Source organism: Pararge aegeria, chromosome 7, assembly GCF_905163445.1.
Source record: "Pararge aegeria chromosome 7, ilParAegt1.1, whole genome shotgun sequence".
In the NCBI taxonomy this organism is placed as follows: Eukaryota; Metazoa; Arthropoda; class Insecta; order Lepidoptera; family Nymphalidae; genus Pararge; species Pararge aegeria.
Window position 1 is genome coordinate 17,825,598 of NC_053186.1, and position 22,290 is coordinate 17,847,887.

At 34.6% G+C, this 22,290-nt stretch overlaps 3 protein-coding genes across 4 annotated transcripts in view; 1 reads left to right on the top strand and 2 right to left on the bottom strand.

The window, feature by feature from the left end:
- Window positions 1–2,673, bottom strand: part of LOC120625153 (E3 ubiquitin-protein ligase UBR1) — a 54,607-nt gene extending 51,934 nt beyond the window's left edge. For both annotated transcript variants that reach the window (XM_039892120.1, XM_039892119.1), the window contains exon 1: window positions 2,466–2,673. The gene's annotated coding sequence lies outside the window, so the exon portion shown is untranslated. The remainder of the gene's footprint in view (window positions 1–2,465) is intronic.
- A 623-nt stretch (window positions 2,674–3,296) lies between these two features.
- On the bottom strand, window positions 3,297–9,453 carry LOC120625154 (protein arginine methyltransferase NDUFAF7 homolog, mitochondrial). Its single transcript, XM_039892121.1, has 7 exons — window positions 9,167–9,453; window positions 7,871–8,061; window positions 7,567–7,707; window positions 6,605–6,724; window positions 6,011–6,271; window positions 5,679–5,870; window positions 3,297–3,597 (listed from the first exon to the last, which is right to left on the bottom strand). Exons 1-7 carry the CDS (start codon window positions 9,396–9,398, stop codon window positions 3,424–3,426), a joined length of 1,311 nt encoding a protein of 436 aa, XP_039748055.1. The 5' UTR covers window positions 9,399–9,453; the 3' UTR covers window positions 3,297–3,423.
- Window positions 9,454–9,724: 271 nt separating this feature from the next.
- Window positions 9,725–21,264, top strand: LOC120625193 (RNA-binding protein 28). Its single transcript, XM_039892177.1, has 11 exons — window positions 9,725–10,207; window positions 10,721–10,849; window positions 11,548–11,817; window positions 12,952–13,116; window positions 13,529–13,718; window positions 15,431–15,608; window positions 16,874–17,036; window positions 17,668–17,773; window positions 19,147–19,311; window positions 19,811–19,910; window positions 20,619–21,264. Exons 1-11 carry the CDS (start codon window positions 9,940–9,942, stop codon window positions 21,213–21,215), a joined length of 2,331 nt encoding a protein of 776 aa, XP_039748111.1. The 5' UTR covers window positions 9,725–9,939; the 3' UTR covers window positions 21,216–21,264.
- Window positions 21,265–22,290: the final 1,026 nt, after the last annotated feature.

Here is a 22,290-nt window from a genome sequence, read left to right on the forward strand (position 1 = left end):
AAAAGACTCTTCAAGGCTCGGAAGTGGACAACCTTATTTTCTAACTAGCCTTAGTAACTGAGAACCAGACCAGAACCAGAATTCCACCCCCGCGTAATCGCGCATGCTAACCTATGAGGCATTTGTTAATAATATTATCTATAGTAGTTAGCATAGCTCTTGTGACTCACTTCTGTTGTCAACTCACGTCTGCAAATGGGACATAGGTATTGCTATGAGTTATGACGTAAGCGCCTGCACGCGTATTTTCTCACGCGATTTATTTACGTCTTATGAATATAATTTTATGACAATGTTAGGTGTACCAACGTGCTGGAATAGCGAACCCGCACCGGAAAACGCGGACGCGGAAGACACGTATCAAGCGAGACATCAAGCAAGATACTGGAAACAAACAGCCCATTATGGTCAATTTTGCTGGACATAGGACTACAAAAGACATATGTCCAGCATTGGATGTCCACTGGTTGAATGATGATGACAATGTTTGTGCTTTGGTCAAATTCAAAGTTTTTTCAAATAGCTCTATACTTCAGATGCCATAAAGTGAACTAATGTGAAACTAGACATTGTTGAAAAACTGAAAATTTTGTTATTCTTTCACATTATGTATGATTGCAAGTCAATCGTCAATCAACTCAATAATAATAGTAAATGAGATAAATTTTTAAATCATTTTAAGATACAATAAATATATTACAGGTGTTTTCTCCTCTGATGCCCAAAACAATACATGCAGCTTTTCACTACACCATATATGTATACACACATAGCTTGCATCTATAAGTGATTACAGTTTATATAATTTATTAACTATACATTTTTTTTTTGGTCAGTCATATTTTGTCAAAATAAACTGGACACTTAGTAATACGGGACATATGTCAAATCTATATTACAATTTTAAGTATAATTACCGGACCACAACAGGGTAATGCTCTCCTCTAAGAAAAAGAAGTATTAAAACTGTGTCCATCAAAGTAATGAATCAATTGTAAATGTTTTTGTAATTGTAATTGGGTAACTCTGAAAGGTAGACTAAAGCACGAATCAACAGACCTAACAGCTTGTTGATCTAATGTTTAGTTTGATTGGCACGTAGCTTTGTGATCCTAGGTTTGATTCCCCAGCCGGCCCGAAAATAGTTATCTAATAAGTGAGAAGAACTAGTCTTTTGGACATTAAAAACTGCGTAGCTTTAAAGCATAGCTTGACGTTTCAAAAGTTCTTATATTAGGCCTACTTGAAATAAATTAGTTTTGGATTTTTGAATTTTGATAGTTTATCCAATTTTTTGAGCCAATATCTACTACTTATCATCTACTTACTCAGTAGTACTTCATCAAAACTGTAGAATTCTGTAGGTTTTAGTCAATATACTTCTAAAGGATAATATATATATATTTTGGCAATTCATTTTAATTCAAATTCATTATAATAGAATATCTTAAATCAAATTGTAATAAAACTTGCCAATTTCATTTCACACAAAAAGGTGAAATATTCTTTTGTATAATTTTAGAAGATTCATTAAAAATATATAATACTTTACAATGTCCTCTTTGTCAAGTTACAAATGGCCGAATATTAATTAAGACAGGTAAAGTGTTTTGAATATTTTAGTATGGATATGGAGGTGGCATCAATACAAATAAGTATTATAACCAAAACAGTTTAAACTTCCAGGTTCCAAAATATTGGTACTTAACCATTTTAGTTACATGGTATATTATAGCATAATAGACTTTATGTAAGTACACAAATCCTCCATGGTAAAGTAAATATAAACAGACAGACTAAATGTTTCCAGGGCCTGTATGTACCAGTGACTGGCAAATTTGAAATAAACAAATATAATGATAATAAGACAACTAATGCCCAATTTTACAATAATGCATAACATTTTATTATGGATACCATATCAGCCAATAATAAACAAAAGAAGCAGTTAAACAAAAAAAAATGTTAACCTTAAAATCTTTATTTTCAATTTACTAATACAGTTTTTGGTATGATTTCCTTATTATGATGACTGCAAAGCTCTACTTGGACATGTTCTGTTTTTCACATTTTACATAATATATCTGAAATTAAATTTGGCACAGAGAGAAAAAATCAAAACAAAATTGACATAAAGTTGTTTTATTTTACTTATGATAGTGTTCAAGCCCTTTGAAAAAATAGCGGTGCACATAAGAACCTAATAAGAGATTAATATTGTTATTAATGTATTGATTATAGATACTTATGCTAGAAAGCTGAAAATTTGTAAGTGTAGTTGGTGCAAATTACAGGAAACCCATTCTATTATGAATAAAGAATAATCTCGTAATCGGGACCTAAATTTACGTGAAAACATTAGGAAACTACTGTTTCCACATTAAATTTCGACACGATACTTTATTACGGTTTCGTATCAGTGAATTGCGACGAAATTATCGCAACAAAAGAAAATTCAACCTCACCTAACGAAATTGTTAAATCATCCAACTTCAAGTCTTTGTGCTCCAAGTACGTGTGCTCCACCAACTGTTTGAAGAACACTTAAATTAGCACTCAACTTATTTAATATCATTAGTTTTGTACACCGTGAACATCACAATTTTTCACATCTGCTAGATTTCTCTGGCACAAATCCACTGAAATTATATGATTATGACATTTCATCGCAGCGTGAAAATTGTCCAAAAATATCGCGTGAAAAGCATATTATTTATCTGTGCCATAAATTAAATTTTACTATAAAATGAGGAAAACAAATATTAATAAAATTTGTATTTAAAATACCTAGACCTATAATGAAATGTTATTTTTTGAATACTTAACAATTCTTATTTATCGGTCTTTCGATATTTACGATTTTTGACCACAGGCCTACTAGATTAGAAATATTTTTTTTAATTCTCTTTCTGGGTTCTAGCTCATTTGAGACTGTATAGCCCTCCATTCACTGAGAAATGAGAATAAAGTAACCTCATTCTACTACATAATTATTATTTTCCAGTTCAGGACAGGTATAGAACTAAAGGTCGGCATAAGGGAGTGAAAGTATAAAGCGCGATTGTAAAAATCGTATTTCACGCTTATAGTTTTCTTTAAAAAGATAAGTCAAATCAGAAGGATCACAAAATATAAAAAAATAGGTACAAACTAAAATTGCGGCTGTGTTAGCCTATTTCGTCGTATCTTATGACCTATGTATAAAACAATGTATACATTCTTCGAAATTAGAACAAATAATGAAAGTCCTTCAACTATGTCGAGTTCTGTATAAAAATGAATAAAAAACATTTATCTTCGTTTCAAAGCAATTAATTTATTTACACATTAACAGTTTTTTTTACCTATTCTACATACTTCAAACAATAGGTACCCATTGAGTTATATTATTCAACTCAATGATAATACCATATAAGTAAATATCTAGGGTGCTGAAAACCCTAGTGGAGGGTATTTTTCTAAAATTCGCGCCATTCCGGAAGGATAGAAGGCCATAAATTTGAATCTTTCACCCATTTTCTTTGGGTTTACTAGCATATCATATGCAGACTTAATTTTTTCTTTATCATTTTCCGTATTGGCGTTATCCACTAACACCTAGAACAATTAATTTTAATATAACACAATTCTTAAGTTCTAAGTTTATCAGTTAATATAATTTTAGTAATATATCACAAAAATGGATACCGGCTATAGTTGCCTTAATCAATTTCTTTAAAATACAGGTTAACCCTGAGGTTTCACCAGTCAGCGCCGATTTTTCGACATGTTACTTATATGTGTAACACTTGACTTTCTTATGAAAATTAAGCTTAATTGTATTTGTATTTGTACTTGTACTTGTACTTGTATAGGATAATTATAAAAGTATAGAGTGTGTAAATAATCAACCACTGGCACCAGACTTGCCCTCAAATTGTACCTCGTTAAAATATTTAAAGTGTACTCATTCCGATTACGAGGCCTCGTAAGAGTCCCGTATCGTTATTTTTCGTCACTACCTACCCCTACCTCCCCGTGCCGGGAGTGGGTAATTTGCGCGCCTGCTGCCTTCCTTGGATGTGGTAGCAGTTTCTCAGGCTCCCTCTCCGGAATCGAATCCTGATTCCCCGTTACCCGTGACAAACAATGGTAGTCGCAGAAACTACCATCGAAAGTTGATAAAGGCAGTCATTTGGAAGATGTACATCGGGGTACAATATTGATATGATATTAAAAAAATAACATTAATAAATAACATAATAAAAGACCACCACTTTTATAGAGACATAACGCCACTGTGTGGCGTGTCCGCGATCCTATCTTATAAATTACACCATAAAAATTCTCCTATTTTTCGCGGAGTATAGCAAATTAAGCTAAATTTTCATAATATATCATGGATTTCCGCAAAGTAACGCCCGCCTGCTTTTATCCAATACTTGACTTTCAATCTTGTCAATAGCGGTGAGATCGGTGAGATCCGGTAGCGATTGACATAATCAAAATTTACTTTTAAACAGTGTTGCCAATTCTGTGGTTCACAACAAGCTTCTGAAACTAAATTCTCAGTTCTAAAAATAGCGATGTCCTTTCCTCAAATAACATTAGTAGTGAAAATGGTAACACATGATAAGTGAAGTATTTCGCGCCTTATCGTGACCACAGGATATGGGATCCGCACATACAGACACACGGACGTCCAACGTCCACGGACGTCAAACATTTTTAAACAATTTTTAATTAGTTTAAATAATAAAAGTGATTTAAAAATATCATGAGTGTTAAAGATAGTATTTTTTCTCAACATTTTTCTATTTATATTCACTTATAATAGCAATAAAGAATAAAAAAAGTGACATTTTAAGTGGGAGAATCACTCGGTGTGCGTAAACTGACAGTAATACCCATCTCAACGCTTCGCTTATGATGCGTGCAACAGACTTAAATTAATACTGGCCTGGTCTTAGCCCCATTTTGAATTTTGAATTATTTGAATTTTATATGTACTGTTTCATTAATGCATAGAATGTTAAGCCGGTCTAAAAATTGGTATTTTTGACCAGGGTAGAAATAAAGCAGAACGATGTCATAAAATATAAACATCTTCCACCTTTATGAGTTCTGTAACAACACAGGGTAGCCAGTGCTTGCCACTGAATGCCGTTGATATTCCCATAACGCGTAACTAACAATGACCAATAACACGTCCTCTTTTACTAAGTAATTTTGCAGACCATCAATTTCATCAGGAACAATATTATTCTGTACTCTACTCTGCCGGAAAAAGTCACGTTTAACTAGCATATGATGTAAACAAGTAAAGCAGCCAGCGCTTAGCGAATATGAAAACCGGAAAATGCCGGATGGAACCGAACGACTCGCTGCAAGGGGGCATAACGCTCTTTCTTTACGTGACGATTTATATCAGTAAACTCCTACTGCAAAACACGTTAGGGAACTACGTTCCAAAAAAAACTACTCCTCTTTAGAATGAACCATTTTTTAGGACCAATTGGTATCCCTTGAACCAATGTACCAGTTTTAAAGTTAATATTTTCGGTATTTTTTTCAAAAATTCACTTACGCGGAATTGTTTGACGTAACGGTTCTGGATCAATCAATGTTTACTACGAGGTATGGGAGTGCCAAGGTCATTTAAATTAAAAATTAATTATTTTAACTTAACAATATCTTACTTGTAGTCTAGCATTAGCGTGCAGTCGCTCTAAAAAGTCCATCTGGGTGACTGGCCCAACCACTAACGCATAGTTCTCATCTCCAGGTGCCACTGACGCAGCTATTCGCAGTTGGCTAAAATCTACGTCTGCCGTTAGATCTGCAGTTCCAGGACTTTCTAGCGGATCCGCTATTTTGTGCTTGTGAAATGCCTATAAAATTGGATATGATTTGTTTTAACTGCTTTAGGATATAAACTCTGGAACAAAGTTTCATTGAAAGACGAGTTTAAACCCGTATCTGAGATCTAAAATAGGTTCTGAAATAATACTTATAAAGGTGAGGAAATTACCCTAAAAGTATCCCCCTTTTCACCGGCGTGTCCGTAATCAGCGATTAACGCTAAACCACCGAATTGATCAACTCTATTAGCAAGTTGCTTTGCAATACCGAGACTTCTAGGACTTATCTCAAGTGCTACCCTGTCCCCCTTGTCTAAAGGCGGCCTTACAAGGACTCTGGTTGACTGAGTTTCATTAGCCGATATTCTGTAACGTAATTTGTCGTTCTCATCAAGGTCAATGAGGATTTCACGCCATCCTTTTTCTGTTTTCTACAAAAAAAAATAAAGCTGTTAGAATATGAAACGAACATTAAAAACTCAAAAATATATATGTTACGGGTAAGGTTGTAAGTTGGAATAAACTTAGGTTTACCCAGGTTTACTTAGTTTGACATTACCCAAGGTTTTTGGGTAATGTCAAAATAATAATGTAATAACCTAACCTACTCAACCAGAGTTGGGTAGACCTAGGTGAGTATGGGTAAAATCCGAATTAAAATTTATTTTACTTATTTTTAGGACTTTACCCAAAACCGTGTAAACCTAGGTTTACTACATCTTTTTGCATTACCCGTAACATACTCGTATATATGTTATACTTACTTCAAATTTATGAATAGGTAAAACATCAAAAAATTCATGGGCAATGTACCAAGAGAAATTATTTGGTACTTTCTTCAAATCATTATACCAGTACACTTTTATACCACTCACTGTTTCACCCTAAAACATGATTATAGAAAAGAGAAGAATAAGCCTAGAACATAAAACAATGGTGTTAATTTAATTGAGCACAAACCGTTAACTTTTTTGTATTAAAATCTACTTATCTATCTATTATATATTAAGTATATCATATATTTATATATTTATGTATATTTTATACTTATATATTACGTATATTTATTTTAATTATCGATACAATTTGGTATTTATGTATATATTACAACACTCTTGGCACTATCTTGTTCCCTTGCTCTAAGTCCTTTCTACAAAGGTTGCCTGTAAGAGATTGCTTGCAGCAATAAGGCCGCCTTTGCATGTCTACATTGTTTACTGTTTCATTAATGTTTCTTTTCCTATATGTATGTTTACATGCAATAAAGTGTTTCTTCTTCTTCTTCTTTTTAAAGTAGTTAATCTAAGTCCAATAGTTGGCCTATTTACTCTTGTTTTAAATCTGTTACATATGAAAAGAAAAGCACTTTTAAGAACTAATAAGTTACTTCACCATGAAGTGACAAAAACTATTTTTTACGAGCGAAAGACAAAGAGATATTGACATAATAAGAAAATGTATTTACATTCTTTATCTAGCTGTTCTGTAGATGAACAAATTAACTTAACCATGTTTATACAGAAGTAGTAGAATAGTTATTTTGTCTCATCACATCAACCAAATATCGGCCCACTACAATGCATGTCTCCTCTCACAATGAGAAAGGGTTTAGGCCATAGTCCACCACGATGGCCCAGTGCGGATTGGTGATCCATTTATAAATAGACTGCATTATCCCTAGGCCATTGATAAAAGCACAGTTGTTCTTATAATTATTTCTCTTTACCTCACGATTATGGGGGCTTTCCAAATCCATTTCACTATGAGAAACGCAAAGTCTGTTTGCTTGTACCATCTGCATTGTTGATGATATCTCTACAAGGTGGAGGCTGACATCTGCTGCTTTATAGCCGTATCGGTTTAGCACCTGAAACCTCAATAAAAAGTGAGAATATCCAATAGAAGGAAATTACAGAAGCGTACCCAATTGAATTTTTTCCAGTCTTGAATATCTTGGACATATTGCATTCAAAATTAAGTGTAATTAAATGAGCGACTCTTAGTGGACTAGAGTTCAAATCTATACTTACCCTCAAGATATCTATTAAAAGAGTGGCTTTTCCTGGGCCCAACTCAACTATCTGCAAAGGTTTCCCCAGACACATCTTCTGTGTTTCAGCATAAAACCATACAGCTAACATTTCTCCAAACAACTGGCTGACTTCAGGTGAGGTTATGAAGTCACCAGTTACACCTATAACATCTTTTTTCTCGTAGTAACCTAAGAATACAAAAAAGCATGCACTTTTAACATTGTTAGAAATAGCTTGTATGTATCACTTGAATGCAAGCTATGCTAAATATCAGCAAGTTTGATTCAGGGGTTCAAGGATTAACACTTATTATTATCAGCCACTGGCGTGCATTGGGTTTCTTCCCAGGGTGTGGTGTATGACCAGAAAAATTGCATAAAACAGCACAAACTCTCTTCCTATTCGAGTTATATATCAATGTTTGGGGTGTGCAGTGCTTTTGTGCATGTATGGAGTGCACACCACTGTTATCAACCTATTAAACATCCCACTACTAGGCACAGGCCTAGTATTTCTTAACATAGAAGAATATAGGGTGTAGTCCTATAGTTATCCTAGTCTGATCTTGTGTTAATATTGCTAGCTTAAGTTGTTCTTGTGGTACAGAGAAAAAGTGTAAATTAATCCCAAGTCATAGAGTTCACATTGACATTGCCCTGTATTGGGATAGAATGCAGCTTTACTTTGCATTTCTTACGAAATTAAGCTTAATGTTGATTGTGTGTTGTACCTAAAAACTGGATAAAATAAACCTTAACATAGAGATCTAGTAAAAGAATAACTGGACAGCTAATCGGTTTGTATACTGGAATTATAAATTTGGCTCACGCTGGAACTGAAGACTAGCTTACGCTTTTATAATATTATGATTCCTAAGGTAATTTTGGACCTACCAATGCATAAGTTTAAAGAATGTGTTAAAACACATTTATTACAGCGAGGTTATACAATTGATGAATTTCTTAATGACAAGGTTGCTTGGAAGCATCCGGCTCCGCTTTAATCTCTCACAAGATAGAAAAATTTAAAATGTAAAATGTAAATTATAGATATTGGAAAAGAGCAACTGCTGAGTTTCTTGCTGGCTTCTTCTCTGTAGAATCTGCCTTCCGAACCGGTGGTAGAGTCACTACACACAGACAGACTTGACGTTACAGAAGTGCTTATATTGAGCCTACTTGAAATAAATGAATTATCAATTTTCAATTTTTGAATTTTGTTAGGCGAAACTTCACCAAAAGCTGTTTTCTTAAGCCCTAATGACAAACTACTAAATTAAATAACATTAGGAACCTTCTGTGGGATTGGTAATAACTATGTGCATATATTCAGCAACAGTTAAGGGCCCGTTGAGGCGTAATTTCTCTTTAATTATCGTCATAATACTCGGCGCGTCCGCTAGGTTAGGCATTTTTAATGTATTCGGATCGGGACGCTTTACGACTTTGTATCCTTTATGTCTTTTAGACATACTATTTATAAGCACTGGCCTACTTAAAACACGAAATAAATTACGCGTATTCATGTTTAAAATTTAAATTGAATAATTTTGAGCCCGATTAATTATTTTGGTTTTTATGTCAAATTTGACAATCAGCTGTAATACCATTAGGGTTGTACCATGGGTGTTCATTCTACTATATGGATTGAATGAAAAACCGCTTTTTGTAGAGTAATCTATAATATTGTTGGTAGATTTTAGCAGTAGTGCATAAATTTACATTTATCTGAATTTTCAAGACATAAAATAAAAATTAATTTTTAATTTGAATAAAATGATTTGTAGAACTGACGGAATTACCGAACGAATAATTGTATCACAAATGTCACTTTGACGGTGACATTTCTAAATCAATAAATTTGTTTTGGTCAAAATGCGAGCTACGAGCAGAGTTTTTAAAATTTTATTTCATTTAAAGATCCACAATTAGTTTTCAAAATCAAGTTGCGCTTAATTAACCAATTTGTCGGTTGTACTGCAGTTAGAAAATATTTACACTTATTTAAAACACGTGTTTGGAAGTTTGGTTATTTTGTGTGTTGTGTGTCCGTAAATATAAATTAAAATGTCTGAAGAGGAGCACGTAGACACGGAATCAAATACAAAATATAAAGAAGGCGTAAATAAAAATGCCAGATTGATCATCAAAAATGTGTCATTCAAAGCCACGGAAGACAGTCTCAAAGAGCATTTTTCTCAGTATGGCAAAGTTGAAGAGATAAATTTACTAAAGAAACCGGACGGAAAACTTGTAGGCTCCGCGTTTGTTCATTACACGCAAGTTCCTATGGCTCAAAAGGCACTGAATGGAACTAACAAGAAACCATTTTTAGGTAGGTATTTGTGCCTATCCTGTTGTAGAAAAACCTCTGAAACTATACTAATATTTTGGGACCAAAAGTAGTGCTGTCCTTTTCACAGTATTTCCAATGTAGATAGCATTACTCTTAGACTTTTCTATCACATAATTTCTGAGAGTGTTAGTTATGCAATTTACTCTTAAATGTTAAGTCTTAAACAGCAAGTTAGGTAGATAGCAGGTAAAGAAATAAGGTTGTGTTCTGACATGGATGTTGATGCTTGGCACATTTGATAAAGACAGCATGTTACTGAGCACCAGCCTAAAGCTGACCTGCAAGTGGTGTTTTAGAATAGAGGTCTTGCAGGGGGATTATGTTTCTTGCAATAGGCGCAAATCTTGCAATTGTTGCTGTCAAACGTCACTTATGTTTATTTGTAGTAAGGAACAGTGATGTATCATAGCAGTGTATATTATTATACACTGAATATTATTGTATATTATTATACACTGAATATTATTGTATATTTATCATTTTTATTTACAGGCAGACCTATATTTGTTTCCTGGGCAGTTCCCAAACACAAATACAATGAAGAAGCAATTAAAAATGGACAAAAGACAAGATATTTCAATTATGATGCATCAAATGAGGATTCTAAACCAGAGATTAAAGGTTTGATTGATTAAAAACTCTTTTTTTCTTTTATTACTATAATTTTCCAAATACTAAATAGACACACTAAATTATGTGACAAAGAGTGGTTAACATAACATTAATATAAAATTACTGGAAGATTTACCTGGCTAAGTTTGTTGTGGGCTCTTCTTAGACCAGGGCGCGTTTGGAACCACCGTAGCTTTAGATTTAAGTTGGCGAACGAAGTTATCACCATCCCGTTACAATTATGTAAACAAATATGTATGAACGCTTCATAAGTGCCTGTGATAGGCCTACATGAATCAAGAAATTTTGATTTTTTTTTTAAATTTTTACTACAAGATTTATTCAAAGAAGTGTTTGTTTCAATATGTAAGGTTTCTCTACAACCTTGCTACTCAACTCCGTTACTAAATTAGATCTTTGAAGTATAGTGTCTAGCCCAATCAAAGGCTAACTGATAAATCATCAAAAGCTATCTATTTATATCAAATAATGGACTTATTAGACATAGATACATAATAAGGGAGTAATACAAGACCTGTATAAAAGTTGGCTTTTTCTTTACAAAATATTCTATACATCATTTTCTCCCACTCTCAGTTGACTGTTACTCTCTCAAATGATAGAATATCATCATCTAGTACATATGAGAGATTTCCATACTCCATTGTTGTACTGCAACGTTTCAGCATATTTTTTTTTGTATTTAGATGAAGATGAAACAGAAAACAAGGAGGAAACAAAGGAAGAGAAAAATCAGATAAGATTAAACAGAAGAGCTCGCCTCATAATCCGTAACATTTCATTCAAAGCCACTGAAGAAAGTTTGAAACAGCATTTTGAGCCATACGGCACTGTACAAGAGGTCAGTCTACTGAAGAAGCCTGATGGGAAAATGGTTGGATGTGGTTTTGTGTTATTCAAGAATGTGCAAATGGCTAGAGAGGCACTGGCTAATACTAACATGAAACCGTTTATAGGTAAATATTGTAATATTTCCGAATGAAGTAGCCTTAAGAAGGACCTTTCTTAAGCTGTTCTAAAGTTGTACAATAAAGAGAAAAAAAACAATTATTGGCTTATTCTCTAGTCTACACTAGTCTAGCAAGCTTAACTAAGCAGCACCAAAAATTTTAAGCTTTAATATTTTCTGTAAAAGAACTGTCATTATTGTCATACAATTTGGAAATTGAAAATGAAATAAATATATAAATATAAATAAGTATACTACAACAATACACACATCACCATCTAGCCCCAAAGTTAGCGTAGATGGGTACTAAGATGCCTGATGAATATTTTTTTTTTATGAATTACTAGTGTACCCAGCCCGCTTCGCCGGGCTTGATTTTGCTTTATTTTATTTAAACAATAAACTTACATTATTAAATTTTTAATTTAAGTCTCATAATATATTAAATCATTTATTTCTCTCCATATGCATTCTCTTCTATTCTCTTCCTGAGCGGATGAAGATCATTATCTACACCCATGTACACCCAACAATAGAGTACCCAATCATAGTAAATAAAAGCTGAATTTGACAGTTCAAAAATAGGAGTGCTCCGATCAATCCAGGAAATTTACAGGATTACTTGCCAGGTCAATCCGGAGAATCCCTGAAAGTTTCATTGAAATCGGTCCCGCCGTTTCGGAGCCTATACGGAAAATACCCTCACACTTTCTCTTTTATATATATAGATATACATAAATACTTAGAAAATACATATAAAGGCCCAGACACTGAAAAACATTCATGCTCATCACACAAACATTTTCGTTACCTCTGTCTCAGTGAGCAAATTAAACATTGACACATTTGTTATTTAGAGTACCATTAACAGCCCACTACAGAGCATGGGTAGTACTAGAACATAACTGTCTATTACTAAATTATCTGAACATACTATGCCTTTAAGAAAACGTGAATAATGAAAAGTACTTGTATGTTAGCTCAGGCAACCTAAGGCGACCATTTGTGAAGATATGCTTAATGGAGCTAATTCAAATAAATCTGGACAACGCACCAATTCTGCTTATAGCTAGATAGTCTGAATGCATAAACCAAAAAAAAAACAAGGAATAATTTATATAAAAATCTTTTCTGTCCTTAGGTCGACCCATATCAGTAGATTGGGCAGTTCCTAAGAATCAATACATGCGGCACGTAGTAAACCAACAGATGGAGATGGAAGATAGTATCAAAAAGGAGGAGTCAGACAGTGACGACGATACTCCAATGAATGTATCCACGGACGAGGTCAAGGATGAAATCAAGAGTAAGTTTTGTGCTAGCGGCGGCCCACTTGCTCGTTTGCTTCCTTTTAATATAAATAAAAAAATATGATCGTATTAATTCTTGCTACATAAAAGATTTACATTGACAATATGTACGTGAATCATTTTCAGTGGTATGTAACATTTTTATTGGCTGAGGTTTGGTCTAGTAAGCAAATCTCTTAAGTAATTTAGCCTAGATGTCCCACATAAACAAAGGGTTGATGTTTAGTTGAAAGCCCTTCCAGATCAGCACCGCATCATCTTAGATTAATTCATCATCAGCTCAAAGAGACTCAAGACACATGAGTTCCAAGTCAAGTAACTAATATTGCTATAAAATTTAGAAACCATTAAAAAAATGTTAAAGATGTTAGCATATAAACAAAAACAAAACCACAATTATCGTTTTAGGTGAATCTGGAGACAGTTCTGAAGAAGACGCTGATTCAGAGGATGAAAATGTGAAATCAGAGGATGATGATAAAGGAGATAGCGATGGTGATGAAAGTGATGACGAGGATGAAGACGATGAGCCTGCCGATGATGATAAAGACGATGATGATGGAAAGAGTGTCACAAGCACACAGCCAGATTTTCAACGGTACAGTCTGTTATACTACTTTTGCTAAATACGTTGTCACGCGCGATTATGAAATCTTAACTTCCTAATAATCTATATATATAAAAGAGAAAGTGTGTGGGTATGTTCCGTATAGCCTCCGAAATGGCTGGACCGTTTCCAATGAAACTTTCAGGGAATCTCTGAATTGACCTGGCGAGTAATCCTGTAAAGTTTGGTGACGATCGGAGCACTCCTATTTTTGAACTGTAAAACTGCCAAATACAGCTTTTATTTACTATGATGATATTCTATTGTTGGGTGTACATGGGTATAGATAATGATCTTCACCCGCTCGAGAAGAGAAGAGAATAGAAGAGGATGAATACGGAGAGAAATAAATGATTTAATATATTATGAGACTTAAATTAAAAATTTAATGATGTAAGTTTATTGTTTAAATAAAATAAAGCAATATCTAGCCCGGCGAAGCGGGCTGGGTACGCTAGTAAGGTTATATGTAACGATATTTTCTTTCAAAAATTTTCTTTATTTAAGTTTACTTTTTTAATACATGGCACTGATGCTTTGATACAAATTTATCCATTGCAGTGAGATTATGGTAATATGTAGTTATGGTGATAACTAATTAATTTAAAACAAAAACAATGAGGGTTCCAAATTAGCTCTGGTCTAAGAATAAGCAATAAACTCAGCAGGGCTATTAATTTTATAATGGAAATTCCAGTATTACTTATATTTAGGAATTCGTTGTTACTATTTGTAGCCACTTACGACTTATCGCTCTGTGAGACTAACTTAGTGCTGCATTAATCAACCAACTTGGAGCTAAGACAGGATTTCAAGTATCGGCATGTCTTTGTTTACTAGCCCTTGATTGCAATCTCATCAGATGGTAAGTGATGATGCAGTCTAAGATAGTAACGGGCTAACCTGTTGGAACGCTAAATCGCTTAGCGACACGTTTTTGTCGGTAGGGTGGAAAATTCAGAAAATATAAAATCCAAAATCGCCTCCTCCTCTGCCCCGAAATTTATACAACATGTAAAGGAAAACCGAAATAATAATTCACAGCATTTAGACGACCATTATGTACTGTCTCTGAGACTAATCTGTGAAACCGAAAACCTAATAATTTTTGAGTAAACCACTGCCATAGTTTTTACTGAAAGAAGTCAGATACAGTCCTAATATGACATGCAAAATTAAAATCATGTGACTCCTGTCACTTTATTAAGTACGCGTCGGGTAGCGTAGGTACTATGTGCGTGTCGATCTTTTACCTTCAATATTGTTGTCGTATGTAAACACTAAGAATGTTTAGAATTCGTTTGTACGGAAGAATAAACATGTTTCTTTTGGTTTGATATTTTTACAGGGTGATTCTTTGTGTAATATACTTATGCATCCTAAGACATTATGTTTACACCTTGCATAGGACGAGAAGAAGAAGAAGAAACACTTTATTGCACGTATAACATACAGGAAAAGAAACAGTAAGGAATATACAGTACACAATGTAGACATGCAAAGGCGGCCTTATTGCTGCAAGCAATCTCTTACAGGCAACCTTTGTAGATAGGACTTACAGCAAGAGAACGGGATAGTGCCAAGAGTGTTGATAGATATACATAAATACCAAAATGTAAAGATACAAATACATATATAATTTAAATAAATATACGTAATATATATTTTTTGACGAGATTTGTTTAATTGAATAATTTCCCCAGGATAAAACTGAACGACGCAGAAGACGGTTGCACCATTTTCCTGACGAACATACCGTTCAGCGTGCACAACGAACAATTGCAGGCGTTTGCGGAGAAAACTGGCCCCGTCAAATACGCGCTCATATGTATGGACAAACTGACTGAACACTCCAAAGGCTCCGGATTCGTTAAGTTCGTGGTAAGTTTCCGAGTGCCTAGTACTAGATTTTCTATCCCTTCAATAAACTGGCGCTATTCACGTTGAAAAGCACGTAAAGCCATGGTCAGGGGTTAGTATCACTAACTTGGTGATAATTGCCATAGCCTGTTAACCCGTATAGACCCTCCAAGGTACACTTGGAGGCTCTACATCTCTCTCCTATTATAAAGTCTCCAGCACCGACGCAATGTTGCCTGTTTATCGGTTTTTTACCGGATATACTTCGGTGAGTGTGCTCAGGAACTTCACAATCTTGTTCCCCCTTCCCCGTTTTACCACAGAACAGCGAGACACCGAGAGCGGTGGCATCCTTATGTGGTTGATATCCCATCAACACGCACGAAACGTTTTTTATCCACGTTTCTGATACGTGCCGCTAAGATGTGGAACGCCCTCCCGGTAACTGTGTTTCCTGCCACGTATAATTTAAGTACCTTCAAGGCTAGAGTGAATAGGCTTTTTCTAGGCAAGCGTGCTCCAACCTAGACCTCATCATTGCTTTCTAACGGGCATGATTGTCGTCAAACGCTAGCCTATCGTTAATAAAAAAAAAAAAAAAAAAAAAAGTAACAAAAAAAAACTTTGTACCAATCATTGGGAAATAGTAAATAAATAAATATATTAGGGCAATACACACGTCGCCATCTAGCCCCAAAGTAAGCGTAGCTTATGTAATGGGTACTTACTACTTAGATAACTAATGAATTTTTTTTTAGGAATTATATACAATATATATGAATTCTTATAATATATAGATAAACATTCAGACTCTGAAAAACATTCATGTTCATCACGCAATTTTTTTCCAGTTGTGGGTATTGAACCCACGGCCTTGGATTCAGGCCATGGAAGCAACGACATATTTGGCAATTTCCTTCTTATATATGCAGCTTCTTTTTTTTACTATAAGACTGTTTGCAGAGGTGCCGCTTCTGGTTTCTCTTTAGCTCGCTCGTTTCATTTTTTGTCAAATCCAATCTTGAGTAAAGAAAATTCTCTTTTAACTATCACAGGACGCTTGGCAGATTGGAAACAATTGTTGATTAGAAAATATGCATAAAACGGTGGTTCGTTAAATGAAATAATATGATATAACAAAAAATAAATCTTTAGTAATAAATCGACGTTAGTAAATTTCAATTTAAAAAAAACGCTGTGCTTCGCCATTAAAATTGACGGTCGTACCCGATGCATTAGAAGTCTTAAATCAAAAATCTTTATTGAATCTGACACGTGCTCTGCAGAATAAGGACGACGCAGAAAGCTTTCTAGCGCTGCCAGCAGAGCAGTTGCGGCTTGAAGGTCAGGTGCTAATCGTGAAACCGGCCCTCAAGAGAGAAAACCTGCAGAAGGGTGACAAGAAACAGCCCAAGGACAACCGCAACCTGTACCTGGTTAAGGAGGGAGGTCAGTTTGTTTTTGCACTACTTTAAAAAAAAAAAATATATTTATTTGGGTAAATTAAATTACTGTAGACGTTAATGGCTGGAGCCTTCTTTAAAGAGTACTATAATTGCCCCTCCCCCTGTCAGAAGACTGATCTTCCAAGTTCCACATCAAGAAATGAACGTAATAACGAGGGTAGGTTGCAAGCAGAAAATAATTTGTGATGATATTCGAAATAATTTTTTAAAAATAAAAACCCTTTAAAAAGTTTTTTTTTTTTTTTGTAAACATTCCAACTTCTTATTTTCTGTAATGTTTTTTAATTGTCACAGTTAAGAGTGGAAAAATATAGATAACAAAATCTCTATTACAATCAACAATATAATTTTTTTTCAATGAACAGCTCTTCGAAATTCAAATGAAACCTCTTAAAATTTACCTTAGTTGCCATGTTTCGGAGTTAAACATCGTTCCATTTTTAAATTACACAAAAGACATGAGTTTACTATGGAATTTATTTGGCCGCTAAACCACGATAGATATGGATTTCATACAGTTTTAGATGCTCGCATGTGGCCAGTAGAAAAATTCCGATATATCTCGAAGAAGAAAATTTCCAAGCTTGTTTGAGCAAATATAATTTGTTGTTTAGTGATCGTGGCGGGTACGAAGGCAGCCGTGGGCGTGTCCGCGTCAGATATGTCCAAGCGCCTGACACTCGAGCGAAGCAAGACGCAGATGTTGAAGAACTTGAACAGGTGAGTTGCTTGCCTTTTCACACACGATTTTGACAAGTGACATGTATGGTACCCTCACGTCTAGACTGTCCCTTCTATAAAGGTCCTCATTAGACATTTCTGACAAATGAATAAAATATTTTAATGTTTGCATAGCAATGAAGATGCACACATTAAAACAGAAGATATAAACACAAATCTTACTCTTATCGCTACGTTGTGTTCGTTGATTCACATTAAATAAAATTAACTCTTACGATGAAACTGCATCTTTTAAACGTTTTTTTAGACTCTGGCACTTGGTACAGATAAAATAACACAAATCAAAGACTAGAAATCGTTTATTTATCTATAATATATATTTTAGTGTCACGATGTTTGTAAAATTTTTGTAAAACTACTGAACCGATTTTAACTTTTTTTTAAAGTTTATTTGTTCCTACTTAATAGAGGATAGTTAATATCTCAATTTATAAAATATCTGACAAAGAGTCATAATTATCTGTTAGTTCGATAAGATTCTAACAGATGGCAATGTGAGGTAGTTAGTTGACTTAATTTAGTAAGTATCCGATAGATGGCGCCATTATTATTATTAATATTATAAAATATATGAAAGTGTGATAAAATATATAAAGTCTTCCTTCACGCCCTAACTAAGCAAGCAATTCACTTAATTTTTGGCGTAGAATTAGTTTGAAGGACGGAGAGTAACAGAGGCTACTTTTTATTTTATAAATTTTCTCCAATTATTGACTCCGACTTTATATACTTAAACCACTTTACGGCTGTTCTTGACTTGGACTTATATACGGTGTTTTGACAATAAGTGCTCAGGAGGTAAGCTTATTGTTGAGCCAGTCGGCAGGCAGACACCAGGTCCGTATACGGGCAGCAATTCGACTTATACCAGAACGACTGAATGGTTATCGAAATAAGTCTTCCTTTTTAAGAAACATTGCCAGCACGACGAATGTTGGTCAATGTGTTGAATGTTATTTAAGAGGAATGTGCAGTAGTATCCTCACAAGTTGACTTTTCTATCATCAAAAAAAAAACAAAATCATTTATTTCAAGTATGCCTAATATAAGCACTTTTGAAAGTCAAGCCAGTCTGTGTGTAGTGACTCTACCACCGGTTCGGAATGCAAATTCTACCGAGAAGAAGCCGACAAGAAACTCAGCAATTGCTCTTTACTAATATCAACAATTTACTTTTTACATTTTAACATTAATTTTTCTCTCTTGTTCTCTTGAGATGAAAGCGGAGTCGAATGCTTCATTTAATTTTTGACTTTGATTTGTAAAATCGCCAATCAATATGTATGTATCTTAGGGATATAACAGTACGAATTAAGCTTTTTTTTAAATTATAATTTTGATTATCTATGCAGATTCGTATCCCGCTACCGGATCGTGGTGTCGAACCTGCCCCCCAATTACGACGACAACGCGCTCCGCCGCGTGTGCGTCCGCACTGTGGGCTCCCCCGCTGTCGTCACCGAGTGCCGAGTCATGCGCGATCTCAGGGCGCCCATGGGCCGAGACGGGAAACAGCCGTGAGCAGTTAAACATTTTTAAATTCATTATAATTGTGTGTGCGTGCGTGCGTGCATGCGTGCGTGCGTACGTGCTTGCGTGCATGCGTGCGTGCGTGCGTGTGTAACGGATAAAAGGTGAAACTGCTACATGCAGAGAATACTTCGCAGTGCTGCCTGGCGACAGAAATAAGCAAGGCTTTGGTATTTCCCCGGACGAGCTTTCAAAAAGCTCTGCTAGTAGTAGTTTAGACCTTCCATGTTTAAATGCAGTTGTGTCGTCACTCATGGCAGATCGAACCTTAATCAGATATGCAGTGACGTGCATAAAGGGTATGTAATGGGTATGCAAGTTATATAAAGTAAAGAAAATCTCCGATAAGAGTTCTAAAATACTTAAAGATAGGCATTGTAAGAGTATTTCTAGCTCGTACTGGGGTTTTTCTTAATTTTATATCATCTGCATACCCTGTGCATACCCTCTATGCACGCCGCTCATATATGTAATACTATAACCTAGGTCCAAAGGCTACGGGTTCGTGATGTTCACTCGCCATGAAGATGCGCTCGCGTGTTTGCGGAAACTGAACAACAATCCTGATGTATTCGACAAAAATAATGTAAGTACAACAAAACAATTATTAGAATAAACTATACAAATGGCTAGAAAGTTTTGGAATGATCTTTCCAATTTTATTAACACTGAATTATTAATTTCCAAAGTTGTTTTTTTTTATTTCTCTACAAGTAAGCCGTCCAGCAGTGGCCGTCAATCGGTTGATTTGATGATTATGATGACAAGTTAGCCCTTGACTGCAATCTCACCTGGTGGTAGGTAATGATGCAGTCTTAGATGGTAGCGGGCTAACCTGTCTAACACGTCTTTATTTGTAGGGTGGCAACCAGCCAGACACCCACCAGACCAGACCAGAAAACATTCAGAAAAATAAATTACCAAATTGACCCTGCCAGGAATCGAACCAGGGACCTCCTAATTAAATTAACAAGGCAGCAAAAAATGTTTGTTTGTACTTTTAATACGCTCTAACTTAGCATCCAATCAACTTGGTTTTTGGTATAAAGGTAAGGTGATAAGGACGGAGAGTAACGTAGGCTACTTTTTATCCCAGGGAAACAAATGATTCCCACAGGATTTGTAAAATAAAAAGTAATAAACGCGGACAAAGAACGCTATAGTCTACACGTAATATGTACAATCACCATTCGTTTTTTTATGAGACTTACCCTTGAACATCGTTGCCACATCAAATTGCTCCCTCGCTCGCTCGTTACAATTTTTTTTTAAATAATCTAATTCTATATTCCAGAGACCCATCGTATCGTTCTCAATTGAAGACAGAACAGCTTTGAACGCAAGAAAGAAGAGATTAGAGAAGTCAATAGCAAACAATCCATTAGCAAACCAAGATAAAGAACAAGAAAACACACGTAAGAACAGAAAGAGAAAACATAATTCAGCGCCCGACGAGAGTTATATGAAAAAGGGACGATTCGACAAGAATAAAAAAGAGAACACCAGCAATAGACAAAATCGATTTGGGAACCAGAACAACGAACAATATGAGTTAAGAAAGAGCAAACAGCAAAATAGATTTGGTAAGAAAAATAACTATAACGCTGAAACTAACGTTGGAAAGTTTGTTAGAAGGCCAATGGATGACGTAGAATATGCTGGTTTATCAGCCAAAGAGGGTAGTCAACACAAAATGCGAAGTAACCATAAACTAAAAGCCCAAGCGGATATCCATAGACAAAATGTCAAACAGGAGAAGAAAGTGAACAAGAGATCCCAAAGATTAAAGATGGCTGCCCGTGAGAGAATAAAGCAACCTAAGCAGAAGATTAATAAAAATAAAATCGGCAAACGCAATAAGAAAAGGAAGTTCAACAATGATTTCATGTAAAAAATTAAAACTTGTAAAAAATGTATAATAAAAAGTTTCCTCAAAGTTCTGTATAGTTTCTTTTAAGTATAATTTTGAAATTAAAGTCACGTAATTCGTAAAATCTACTTATGTCTAAACGCACAACCAATTTTTACTGAAGGAATAGACAATCGCAGAAATAGTACTTGCGATTATATAACAGAGATTTTTTTGCGTTACTTACTACATACTAATATTAGAAATTTTGTCTGTTTGTTTGTTGCCTATGTCCTTCTTTACCATTGCATGATCGTATCCTTTATCTACTTTCCAGCTAAATTGTTATGGATACAAAATGTAGAGCAGAATGCACAGAATAAAGAACATACAGAAACCGTGTGCATGATTAATATTGAAGCATCCAAAACCATTCAACTTAAGATTATAGTCGTAAAAATTTAATAGGCCCGTTTTGACATTTGTGCAAGACCATAGAATGTAACTTGGAACGAAACTGAAAGAAACAATAAAATAAAAATCAATTACATACGGTGTTTTTAAAAATACGTAAATTTTTTTGGGACGTTAAATTATATGAAAGAATATATCGCGCTATATATATATAATATATATATATATATATATATATATATATAATATATATATATATCTTTTTGCGCTTACTTTATAGTAGCATGCAATTTATAATTGTTGCGAAACGTTCCGAAAACAGTTACGTTCGAAGTCTTTTTTTTTTTGTACTAGAGCTGTAACAATTTTTTTTACTGAATATCGAAAATAAATTTTGTGTAGTAATCTTTACTGCAAAGAATGAGCTTGGTTCTCAAAATGGGTTCTAAATAAAGAGTCTGAGTTGATGTATCTGACCAAACGGCACATGACTGAAGCGTCCCCGCGCGCACTGCGCAGTTTTTCGTTCCTCATCTTGTAAAGTTGACTGTGCGCTCGTTTAAGTTTGATATATATTGTTTACTATTACGTTAACTATGGCTCTTCTATTTTGGACATTAATTTAAACATAGTGATTTGACTCGATTTTTGTGTTTGTTGTTATATAGTACTAACTCTGTTTCAACATGTTGAAAAGTGGATG

Coding starts and splice junctions, on each gene's coding strand:
- LOC120625154 (XM_039892121.1), bottom strand. CDS start 9,398: ATGAATACGCGTAATTTATTTCGTGTTTTAAGTAGGCCAGTGCTTATA. Junction 7,708..7,870: donor TTTTAATAGATATCTTGAGG/GTAAGTATAGAT, acceptor TTGAGGTTTCAG/GTGCTAAACCGATACGGCTA. Junction 3,598..5,678: donor ACGCTAATGCTAGACTACAA/GTAAGATATTGT, acceptor TAATTGTTCTAG/GTGTTAGTGGATAACGCCAA.
- LOC120625193 (XM_039892177.1), top strand. CDS start 9,940: ATGTCTGAAGAGGAGCACGTAGACACGGAATCAAATACAAAATATAAA. Junction 10,208..10,720: donor TAACAAGAAACCATTTTTAG/GTAGGTATTTGT, acceptor TTTTATTTACAG/GCAGACCTATATTTGTTTCC. Junction 17,774..19,146: donor ATGTTGAAGAACTTGAACAG/GTGAGTTGCTTG, acceptor TTATCTATGCAG/ATTCGTATCCCGCTACCGGA.